This window comes from Leucopleurus acutus, assembly GCF_964270905.1.
Source record: "Leucopleurus acutus genome assembly, chromosome: 6".
NCBI lineage: Eukaryota > Metazoa > Chordata > Mammalia > Artiodactyla > Delphinidae > Leucopleurus > Leucopleurus acutus.
This window is the reverse complement of record NC_139149.1, coordinates 41,933,058-41,945,730: the sequence shown is the minus strand read 5'-3', so window position 1 is coordinate 41,945,730 and position 12,673 is coordinate 41,933,058. Positions and strand designations below refer to the sequence as shown.

The 12,673-nt window shown below is 42.3% G+C and overlaps 1 protein-coding gene across 1 annotated transcript; it reads left to right on the top strand.

Moving 5' to 3' along the window:
- Window positions 1-380: 380 nt before the first annotated feature.
- On the top strand, window positions 381-710 carry RPRM (reprimo, TP53 dependent G2 arrest mediator homolog; the record flags this gene model as incomplete). Its single annotated transcript, XM_082840970.1, has 1 exon — window positions 381-710. The coding sequence occupies one exon, from the start codon at window positions 381-383 to the stop codon at window positions 708-710; it is 330 nt and encodes a 109-aa protein (XP_082697096.1).
- Window positions 711-12,673: the final 11,963 nt, after the last annotated feature.

Genomic DNA, 12,673 nt, shown 5'->3' with positions numbered 1-12,673 from the left:
CGCCCAACGGCGGCGGGAGCACAGCTGCGGCACGGCCGGAAGGGGCCGCTGTTCGCTCAGAGCAGCCGCCCTACCGCCGCCGTCCGTACCTCCCACGGCCCCGCTGGCCCAGCCCCGCCAAGTTCCAAGAGCCCCCAGTCGAGCAAGCGCCGGGAACGAGCGCCGCCCGGGCAGGAGCAGACGGCGCAGACCAGCAAGGCTGCGGCGCTCGTCGGAAAGGCTCCGGGGAAACTCCCAGGGCCCCGGGGACTTTGGAGAGAGCGAGCTGTCCCCGCGCGCGCAAGTCCGCCAAGTGAGCGCTCAGCTCACCTGTTTCTCCCGCGCCACCGCCTTCCCACCCCTCGGACTCGCGCCTCCCGAGGTGCCCGCCCGCTCCCGCGATGAATCCGGCGCTGGGCAACCAGACCGATGTGGCCGGCCTGTTCCTAGCCAACAGCAGTGAGGCGCTGGAGCGCGCCGTGCGCTGTTGCACCCAGGCATCCGTGGTGACCGACGACGGCTTCGCAGAGGGCGGCCCGGACGAGCGTAGCCTGTATATCATGCGAGTGGTGCAGATCGCCGTCATGTGCGTGCTCTCGCTCACCGTGGTCTTCGGTATCTTCTTCCTTGGCTGCAACCTCCTCATCAAGTCCGAGGGCATGATCAACTTCCTAGTGAAGGACCGGAGACCGTCTAAGGAGGTGGAGGCGGTGGTCGTGGGGCCCTACTGACCGGTCCCCGGCCCCCGCGGCAGCCGCCCCATGCCTCCCCACTTCACCAGCCGGGCCGCGCCCCCTCACCATTCGAGACTGGGCGAAGCAAACCTGTCGGAGTCAATTATTTCTCTCGACTTCTGCTTTTCGGGATGAAGCGACCCGCTTTCTCGCTGGCTCTCTGAAAGTCCCCAGGCCTGGCTATAGAAGAGAGCCCTGACTCTGGACTCCAGCAGCAAGTGGCAAGAAGAAGGTGATTGGGGCGCAGAACTTTGGAAGCTGCCGCTGGCGCGGGATGCGGGGACACCGGCCGGGCCAAGGCCCCTTTCCACCCGCAGGTGGGCCAAGCTCTGGGGGCAGGTGGAGAGGGCGGGCAGGGAGAGACCAACGGCACCGCTTGCCTGGTGACTGGAAAAGTGACCCGCGTATACTCCACTTAACCGAACTAACGGGGACACACAAATCCGTGTCCGGCTTCGCGCCCGTTCCCTCCCGCTCCTCCCAGCCCTGGCAGGAAGGGCGATAAATACCTTTGATTGATTGTAACGTGCCGTTTTAAGGGATCTTGTGTTTGTTTGCTTGAATACAAATATTTGATAAGTCTTTTTCCGCCCTAGTGGCCTGTTTGCCTGCCTGGGGGTTAGAGTTTTGTGTTGGGAGAAGGGGTGGGGGGAGGGGAGCCTGTGAATGGGGTGAGTTGTTTCTTTTCATGCATTTCCAACTGGGTCTTTGGGGGGCGGGGGGAGGGGCTGGCCCTCCAGCTGGCCCCGGGACAAAGACTCGGAATAGAACTCCGAGCTCGTGACTGCACGGTTTATGCCACAAAAGTGCTCTTGACATTGGTGACACCGTTTTGACTCCCCCCCCCCCTTATTTAACATTTCCTTAATAAATGCAACATTTAAGTGTTTTGTTCCTGGCCTCCTGGTGGTCATTCTGCGCTCCCGGCAGAAGGGAACGGGCGACGGTGAGGACTCGGGTTACCGGTTCGGGGTGGAATTCTCTTTGGAGAGCTGCAATTCAACTCGTGGATCCTACGCAGGGACGAGGGTGGGAGCGAGACAGAGAGGCCCAGGGACGAGTGAGACATGGCCAAGCCGCAGGCACAGGAGCCGTCTTGGAGGCAGCATCCTTTGTTTTCCTTTACAGTTAATATTTTATATTTCATTTAGGCTCAGCTCTCTGAGCCAGGCGAGACGACGGGAGGCCCCCGCGGGAAGATGACACTTCCGTGCAGGGCTCCGGTGGGAACACAGGGTTACACCGCTAATGAAAGGAAGAGACGGCTTGTCCAGCCTTCAGGGAGGGCATCTTTCCCCTGACCAACGTCAGCAAGACGGCGTCAGGATGCTGATCAAAAAAAAAAAAAAAACCGAAGAAAAGTAGGTCCTAAAGTACATAGTGACGCTAATTCTCCCTGGGGTAAACCATTGTTACTAAAACAAGACATGCATTGTCTTTGCCATATTACGTTTCTAGCTAAAGGGCGGTATTAAAAGAGAAGCCCGGCCTGGGTTATCTGCCCCAGGCCGGGCAAAAAGGTTCAGAGGAGTTAGCCGAGGTCCTGAATATAGGAGATGTGTGTTAAAACTGGGAAACTGGGAAAGTTGGGCTGGAGGGAGCTACAGATGGTCTTTGGGCTCAGAAATTGAAGGGAATCTGGAAAGAAGAGCCTGGAAAACCGTGCATGTGAAAATAACCCAAAGGATACAGTAGCTTCAAGCTTAAGCTTGACAAGAGGTTTTGAGCAGTTTATTTTTACACCTGGGGTAGGATCCTAAATATTTTCAAGAATATAAAGAATCCTCTACTATGCTATAGCAATTAAAGGCTTCACAATAGCAGATATAAGATGGACTAAAATTTTTTAAAAAAGCAACGAAGTGTCCCATTTAATTGGGAAGAGGCACAACTGGTATAAACAATGTCAGTGACTCAAGGGTTGGGATCGAAAGGTTTGAGTGTCCTTTGACATCCTGTCTGCTATAAAGTGTCTGTTCCACTCCCAAAGTAAATCTTGTCAGGAATTATGACCTAGAATGGTTTTTAATAGATATCAGGCTTGCAAAAGCAAGGATGTTGACGTTTTGCCTATTGTTCCTGTATTTTCAGCAGGTAAGCATTTGCTTGTTTACTTCTGTCTAGGCAGGGGAGCAGGGTCAACGTGTAGTCAAGAGTGAGTCGTGGAAAGCAGTTTACTTTTTTAATGAGTAAGATAGGGAATGGAGACTTCTTATTTTGTAGACAGTTTCTGTGGCCTCCATATTTCAAAGAAAGAAACAAAGCAGAACAACCAGTTCACTCAAGGACAAACCAGACTTTTAAAATTAAACTCAGTTTTTTGGTTTTGTTTTAGTTTTTGGTTTTAGTGGCTGTGATGTCTTGCTGAGGGTCTCTTCTTCCCACAGATTTATTAGCCCACAGTGCTGTAGTGGAAACTGATTTGGGATCAAAAACCAATCAGCTAGAGTGTGTGTGTAGGAATCCTACATTGTGGTCTGCTGAGTACAAGGTACCTGCTTACAGTGAATGTCAGACACAGAAAGCTCTCAAACCTACAGGTCAATTTGTATTTGTTCATATAGAACAGAGGTTTCCATTTAAAGCCAAATTCCTGGAAGTTGAGAGAGGGGCTTGCCCAAGGCCCCTACTACTCTTTCCTCTACTAATACTCTTAATCTCCACTATCACTATGATCACTCTCCATCCTTTTTCCTCTTAATACTTCTTCACACTGCTTTCCTCTTCCCTGCACCTCGAAAGCAAAATTTACAGTTTCTCCTTATCTCAACTATCCAGATTTATTCTCTTACCACCAGAAACTGTGATAGTCAGACAAATCATAACCTGCAAAATTTAGTCCTTAGATAGAAAAGACACGTGAACAGAGTTCTATAATCCATGAACTATGCATTATAGGGAAATGCACATGATCTGAAAATATCATAGCCCTGGGGACCATTTCCTGGCAACTCTTCTCGACAGCCCTTAGATCCATTTGTTACTTAGACAGATGCCAAGTGGTTCTGGTTTTTATAGATGAGGCGATGTGTGCAAGAAGCTTTTTACATTCCCTGTTCCCCAGTGGCCACACGGCAACCACTTTCTCAGGCCCTACACCACTCCCTGTCTCACTCTGCCTTTGACTGTCTTTTTTTCCTGATCATAACAAATGCATTAAATGAAACTTTTAAATCCTGCCTAGAGTTTATGGCACGTTGATCCTTTCCCGCAGATGTGCTACAAGGAAAGTAAGTTTTAAAAGTCACTTTCTGGGTTTCATATAAGAAAACAATGTCAGCCTTAAGAGACTGGGAATTGAGAGGGATAGATGCAAACAGGCAGATTTTATCATCCCACACTTAAGTCCACCATGTGGTCAGTAATTAGTGGGAAGTCCTGAGAGAGAGAGAGAGAGAGAGAGAGAGAGAGAGGAGAGAGAGAGAGGAGAGAGGAGAGAGAGAGAGAGAGAGAGGAGAGAGAGAGAGAGAGAGAGAGGGAGAGAGAGAGAGATAGGAGAGAGAGAGAGAGGGAGAGAGAGAGAGAGAGAGAGGAGAGAGAGAGGAGAGAGAGAGGGAGAGAGAGGGAGAGAGAGAGAGAGATGGCTTCCTGTAAAAGCTTGCTGTATCTGGCATGTGATCCATGGGGAGGCATCTGATACTTCCTGAAACCCTTCTGGAAATACAGCAGAAACAGGGAGAGGTTTTTGTGAGACACAGCAAGTGGATTAGCAGGGTTGTAACCCCTCTCAGGCTGTGCAGATAGCCACTGATGCCTCTGAGCCTAATTGGGTGGCCTCTACATAAGTAGCTTAGCCAGTTGTTACTAAATGTTATTTTTCTTAAGATTGTTGTTATGAATCTTCCCACTTTCTCTGAAAATGTATAAGGACTTGAGCATTGAACACCTTCAAGTCTGCTTGAGGGAGTCTAAGCATAAAGGTCACACTACTGTATTAAGTCTAAGGCTCCCTGTGCCTGTTTTCTGATTTTCAAGCCATGCTGGCTTCTCATTGGATCCTGGGCCAGTCTGTTACTGTGTCTTCTTACACTAATTCTGAGTGAGGGAGGAAAAAGCATACTGGCCTATGATGTAACAAAGTTTGGTTCTGGTCTCTAAATAACTGAGTGGCATCAGCCCTAAAATGAGGAGGATAGATTCTATCTATAAAAGGATACTCCTATTCAGTGATTCTATTGAATTAATTTGTTTAATATTTCCTTGTCTCTTAAGATGTTTCTTAGCTCATTTCAATAGGTATCTTAGAATATATTTTGTCATTCCAATCTTGGTCCTTCAGGTAGGAAACACCCTCCCGCTAAAGTCAAGTGCTCCTCAACTTGGGATGTTATTTACAATAGCCAAAGCAAAATTTCAGACACCTAGCCAGGCCTAGGTAGACAGCAGTTTCTATGCTGACAGATCACACATCATCTAACCAGTGCCTTAAATATCCCAGATCTCTGTGTTGTCACTGGACGAAGCAATGAAAGGAAAGCCCGGTGAATCGGGGAGCACATAATCAACAAGTGATTCCTCTAAGTCCATATACATTTAGACTAATATGCATTGTTGTTTATAGAAACTTTTTGGGTGTTCGAAGATTAATTATCAGCCAATTTTTCTCCCTCAAAGCATTTTTTTTCCCTTTGAGCTTCTGCAAGAGCACACAACAGCTGTTTCGCATGCAGTTTATAGCCTTCCTTAGCCCTGGCTTATTAGACTTGTCACTTTGGGGGCTGCAATGCCAGGAAAGGATTCCAGGGTTCAGTTTGTTCTGGAAGACTCAAATCTAGTTTGAAAGCCTGTTGAAGAAGTAAGTCTATAGCAATACCCCAAACAGGAATCAATACATCTTTTACCCACCTGCCAAATTCCATTTAGGTATGTGCACAATAGCTCAAATGGGATGTTTTAAACTCCGCCCCAACAGTAGTAATAGTTACCTAATGTCTGAATTTAAAGGGTCAATGGTTAACTGCTTTCATAGCCAATATCACTCTGTCCTCCTTTCCAGATATTTTTGTATTGTTTTAAATGCTTAAAATGTTTAAAAGTCCAGGATTAATTTTATAACATCAGCTTAGATTTTAAAATTCTTGCAAAGTATAGTTCAGGAGAAAATAAAGTATATAATAGTACCAGCAAGTCATGTAACATTTCTGGTGATCATAATAGAATAATCTAAATTTATTACTTACATTTGAGAAATTCAGAATATACCAGAGGGGAGCTCTACAAGGACTATTATTGTAAGGATAACTAAATGTATTTTAAAATATTCCTCAGTAAGCTTGTAAACAGTGGCTTACTTCCAACTCAAATAACAATCCATCCTAAATGAGAATAAACAAGTTATATTTTCATTTATTTGACTGTTTATATAGACTTTGAAGGGATTATGGGCAAATAGTTTCCTAAATACATGTAAACACTCGGTTGCTGAATATTTCTGTGTGGGTAAATGCAAGCACAGAGTGATCAATATATAGAAGGTCAAACGATCTGGGATAATGTTGGAACCAAAGTCTGCCCTGCCCCCATTTTAAAAGTGATTTCTATTAGATAGTAATATGTTTTGAACTTGTAATTCAAACAATTAGATATATTTGTCAAGCACCCATGTGTATGTGGTACAACTTATTACTAAAAAAAATGAGATGATTTCTATTCATTTGAGCCATGAAACACAGGCACAGATAAACACACATAAGGGAAGGCATATGATCTACCCACAAAGTCAAATAATAAATAAACTGTTTCTATTTACTATGTCTGGAATTACGTAATTATGCTATAGCCCAGGCACTGACATGGTTAATGACAGTGAGACAATGTTACAGTTTCTCTTATCAATTTTTTTTCATATTTGCCTTCTATCCTCACCAATTCCTCTCTCATTATGTACTCCTTCCCTGACTCACATCTAAAGATCTACTGCCCTGAAAGAGTCATTGATTTTTATCAGACCAAAACTCCTGATGTCTCATTGCTTTGGGAAAAGAATCCCTCTGGGATACAGAGTGTCTCTTTGGCTTTATTTATTTTCCTATAAATTGAGTGGGATCTTGTAGTTCATATTTTAAATAGTATTGATTGAGGCAGGCGCACATGCGCACACTCACACTCTGTGTTTCTCGTATTGTATACCGATGAAACACATCCATTTCTCTGCAGACTAAATGTAAGCATCACATATTCCCCAGTTCTTTGTTTTACACTATTTACTTGCTTACAAAACAATGCATAGAAAAAGTTGCAAGTAAATACTCCCAAAATGTTCAGTAAATAAGATTTATAGAAGGTGCCTGGAGTCTTACAATACATCTATATCTTGAGATATATGTTTCAATCTTCATCTAAGAATTGGAAAGAAAAGGAAGCTAAATCCCCAAGGAACAGAAAAGTCAAAGATAATATATTGTACAAGCTTGAAAATCTTTAAAAGCTAAGCTAAGAGAAATGAGAAGGGACCCTAAATTTGAAGAAGATCGATGAAAACAAAAAGAACCTATCAAGTCTCTAGAAATTGACAGGCAGATTCTAAATTCTCAAAACAGTGACTAAAAACTTTTACATTTAGAGGACTTACTAAAAGGATCAAAGACTACTGAGCTCAGCAATGTGAGCAGAACGTGGAAGACTGCTAATTCCTTCTCCATTTCTCTCTTCTACTCTGCAACGTCTTGGACTAATTGCAAGCATCCTGTTAGCCAGCTCAGTTTTCTTACACCCAGAGGTCAAAGAGGCCTTGCCAGATCTTCTTATCTTTATCATCAATAAATATGTATTATTTAGTGTCCATTATGGCATGACCCTGCACTGGGTACTAACTTAGATCTTGGAAGTTGAGTGCAAAGTATCATGGAATGTAAAGGGGCCTTCTACGTTTCCATCCTATCTTCTTCTTGATTTGTGCCCATGTGTCCTTGGAGATCCAGCTGTGTGAGCCAGCTGTATGTATGCACACTTGTGACTTTTCCCCTTACACATGAAGTACCCTCCATTCTTCTCTATATTGATTCGGGGGATCTGACCTACTCAACTTAATTTGACTTTTCCCTGTCTTTAGGCAGCATACACAAGGCTCACTGTATATTACATACTCAAGCTCAAGATGAGCATGAAGGTGGAGGCTGGAAGAAAATGCTGCAAATGAATTTCTGGAGGCTACTTATATTTTTCTACAAATTCAGGTTGGGAATGAGTGTTCTATTCACTGCCCCTACCAGGAATTTTCAATGAATGAATAATTAACAAAAGGATCAAGTGTGAAATTCCCTAACTTCATAGATGAACTTTCTAAGAAAAATCTCTCCTTGTTTTAAGTAACATAAGTATCTTCTAAATTCATGAAATGTTCAAGCGAGATATGGGCTGGATTAATTAAGATTCTTTGGGTCGCAACCAACATAAACCCAATTCAAGCTAATTAAAAAAAAACAAAAAAAAAACTGAATTTACTGACTTCTGTGACTCCCATGTCCAAGGATACAGGTGCTTCAGTTGTCTGAAAAGCTGATATATGATGTTACCAGATTCTTCCATTCTCTCCATATTTCAGTAAAGCTCTTTCCACATGGCAGGAAAAAGAAAAGAATAAAAGTGATTCCGATAGACTCACACTCACATCTTACCATATTATACCAGCTTAACAACCATAGCATATGCTAATAACCATAGCATTGTCTTTTCCTGGGCAAACTCTGGCCTGTTTGGGTCATGTACCCATCCCTGAAGAAATCTCTGTGACTGAGGTAGGTGCCAGAAAAAGGGTGTGCTCAGCCAATACTACCCATGTGGTGAGAGGGGAGATAGCAAGGGGAAATAGAGTCAGTTCAACTTCCACAAGGAGTAAAACCACAAGGCCGCAAGTGCTTACATGAGAAAGAGATTCTATTATTAGAAGAAGCAGTAGCCAGTGGTGAAGCCAGTAATGGGACCTGCATCTTTTGACTCTTAATTTAGTATTCCTTTTAAAATTATTTACTCTATTTATTCTGTCAACTGTCTTCCAGCAAGGCTCAGAAGCCTTTTATAATTTCTTCCAAGAGTCTCTGTGTCTGAGCTGATGTTCTAAGAGCCTGGACAACAACCTGGATTTGGAGGACAGGCATTGCCACCACCTTGTACCTGGTGATATGAATTTCTACCAGTTATCTGACATCTCTGTTCGTTTATGAGAATAAAATCATCTGCCCTCCGTAGACCTGACAAGGCATAAAAATATCTTCAAGATGAGATGGTAAATTTTGTGCTAAAAAGTATCTTTAATATGATAAAGTAGTACTAGACAAAACTAGGCAGATTCATTTGCTGCAGGATCTCTCTTCTAGGCTTCATGACTCTCCATGGGATAGAGAAAATATTTAGCATTTCCCAAGGTGATCTGACAAACTCACCTTGATGAAGCCTCTGCCATGACCCATCTTCCTTGGAAATGCTGCTGCCCTATAGGTACATGTGATATTTTTATTACGTTTCTTTGAATCCTTCCTTATTCTCTTTTCCTTAACTGTTCCTCATCTAAATTCACTCTAACCCAGACAGTTGGCTTAGCTTTCTTATCTGTATAGAAATTGAACTGTCATTGTTCATTTTGGGGGGTTCCCAGCTGCTCTGCCTGCTCCACACTTCTGACTTAGGGAAATTACCTTGCTAACTGTGACTAGCTGCTTTGCAAGTATCTTCTCCTCCCATGAGACTTGTATGAGTGGACCTTTTCATTCGTATTCACAAGTGGGAAGAGGAGCTGATGGTGGGGCTTAGAGAGGAAATCTATCAACCATAAAGACTGGTGTTTAGGAGTGTGTTTCTCATATGGCTCATCACAACAGGTAAGCTCATCTTATCTCTTATTTGATTTGTCTTTTTGATGATAGCAATTCTGACAGGTGGTGAGGTGGTGTTTCATTTGGGTTTTGTTTGCATTTTTCTGATGATTAGTGATGTTGAGCATCTTTTCATGTGACTGTTGGCCATAAGTTTGTCTTCTTTGGAAAAATGTCTATTCAGGTCCCATTTTTCAATTGATCTGTTTTTTTTTTTTTTTTTTTTGATGCTGAGTTGTATGAGCTTTTTATATTTTGGAATATTAACCCCTTATAAGATATATCATTTACAAATAACTTCTCCCACTCAGTAGGTTGTCTTTTCATTTTGTTGTTAGTTTCCTTTGGTGTGCAGAAGCTTTTTAGTTTGTTTATTTTTGCTTTTGTTTCCCTTGCCTGAGGAGACAGATCCAAAGAAAAACATTTGACATCTAAGACTGATGTTAAAGAGCTCACTGCCTGTGTTTCCTTCTAGGACAGGGTTCCCCAACCCCAGGGCCACGGACCAGTACTGTTGCACAGCCTGTTAGGAACCTGGCCGCACAGCAGGAGGTGAGCGGCAGTTGAGCGAGTGAAGCTTCATGTACCGCTCCCCATGGCTCGCATTACCGTCTGAACCATGTCCCCACCGCCCACACCCTGGTCTGTGGAAAACTTGTCTTCCACAAAACCGGTCCCTGGTGCCAAAAAGGTTGGGGACCGCTGTTCTAGGAGTTTTATGGCTTCAGGTCCCACATTTAAGTCATTAATCCATTTTGAGTTTATTTTTTATGTGGTGTGAGAGATAGTCCAGTTTCATTCTTTTGCATGTAGCTATCCCGTTTTCCCTACACCATTTATGGAAGAGGGTATCTTTTCCCCATTGTATATTCTTGCATACTTTGTCATAGATTAATTGACCATATGGGTGTGGGTTCATTTCTGGGCTCTTTTTTTCTGTTTCACTGATCAATGTGTCCATTTTCATGCCAGTACCACACTGTTTAGATTACTGTGTTTTTATAGTATGTAATTTTAAGTCAATGATCTCAAGTTAAAACACATTCTAACCACCCTACATTTTTACTGCCCACCCCCTCCCCTTTAATGTTTTTGACATCATATTTTACATGTTTATTTTTCTGTATCCCTTAACTACTTATTGTAGATATAGATGATTCTACTACTTTTTACTTTTAACCTTCCAACTAGCTTTATAAGTGGTTGATCCAGTACCTTTACTACATATTTACCTTTAACAGTGAAATTTTCTTTTTATAATTTTCATATTTCTATTTGCGGCCTCTTCTTTTCCACTTAGAGAAATCCCTTTAACATTTCTTATAAGGCCGGTTTAATGGTGCTGAACTCTTTCAGCTTTTGCTTGTCTTGTAAATCTCTTTATTGCTCCTTAAAATGTGAATGCTAACCTTGCCTGGTGGAGTATTCTTGAACCCGTGTCCCCTGCATCAGCAGGCGGACTCTCAACCACTGCGTCAACAGGGAAGCCCTGTATTCTTCATTTTAAAGGAGATTTGTTAAAATATTACTTTAGCTTTTGGACAAACATCAATTTAAAAATTACAGTAAATCCATGTTTATCTTTTGGATGAGATTGTATACCTCAAATAGTATAATACAGAGATTAAATTTTATTGAATTCTTTGCAATTGTTAAATGTATTTTAATTTCCCAACATCATACTTCATTCTACAAAGCAAATAAAGACTTCACTGACTATTAAGATAAAGAAAAGGTACTCAAAGGATGAATATTTGCTATCGGTATTGTTTCATTTCATGCTTAAAGTGCTATGTAGTAAAAGAAAGGAAAAGTTAACAGTGTTCCATGATTCAATGATTTCCGAGATAAAAATATTTTCAATTTACAATTCTATGGATTCCTAAAGAGTGCTTTAGACCTTGAAGAGTGCTATGAGAAAGGTTTTATGACCACCAAGGACACTGCCTTCTTAGAGTGTGGGTTACCTGGCATGAAGCAGTCACTTAAGAAAGGTTGAGTGAAGTTACAAAATTTTAGTATTCCCATGTTTTAATGAAATTACATGCCAGAATATTAGACCATTCTATAAGCTCATCTGGCTTTCTTCTATCCTGTGTTTTCAATTAAGAAAAGTTATTATTGGGCTTCCCTGGTGGCACAGTGGTTGAGAGTTCGCCTGCCGATGCAGGTGACACGGGTTTGTGCCCTGGTCTGGGAGGATCCCACATGCCGCGGAGCGGCTGGGCCCGTGAGCCATGGCCGCTGAGCCTGCGCGTCCGGAGCCTGTGCTCCGCGACAGGAGAGGCCACAACAGTGAGAGGCCCACGTACCGGAAAAAAAAAAAAAGAAGAAAAGTTATTATCTTAAGAGAATCTTACTTTCACACTGATTCCAAAGCACTTAAACACAATACAATATATTCCCATTTTTAATATTCTCTTGCTATTATATTCTATTGGATTATACTATTGGCATGGCTGATCTTCAAATTCTGCTCATGGAAACTGGGTAGGCATCACATAAATTCTAGTTGACTGTTGTCATTATCATCCATATGAGTGACTGATAAAACTGCTAATATTAATCATAGTTGTTACTTTTTCATATGTTACTTCAAATTCCTTACAATTCTAGAAGTTACTGCTACCCCATTCCCATAAATGAGAAAATGGAGGGGCTGAGGGTTAGTAAATTTTCCAAGGTCACACAGTTAAAATGATCTTGTGCTATGATGTGAACCCAGATCTGAAAGCATTACAAGCCAAGAGCATTTTCAATATGTCATCCTGCTAATTCTTCTGGTAATGAACTGACAGTAAGGAAAATTTCAACTTTCTCACACACATGGAGATTTGTCATTAACAACTCACCCCTATAGCTTTGAGTAATGATTTCACATAGAGGAAATGCAAAGCAATTTATCATTTTGGTAGATTTAGGGTTTGCCAGTAGCAGATGGCCCTTAGGAGGTGGAAATGTAGATTTTAGGAGGCAATTCAAAATGAGCCTCAACTCATCCAGTTAGGTAGCCTTCTTACTTCGAAATGCATAGAGATTTAATTTTTTTTTTCTCTTCTAATTCTATAATTGTAAAGGCCTCTAGAATTCACTTATTTCATGTTGCTCTAAAATTTTTTCATTCAAACTCTGCCTACAATATAGTTTTGA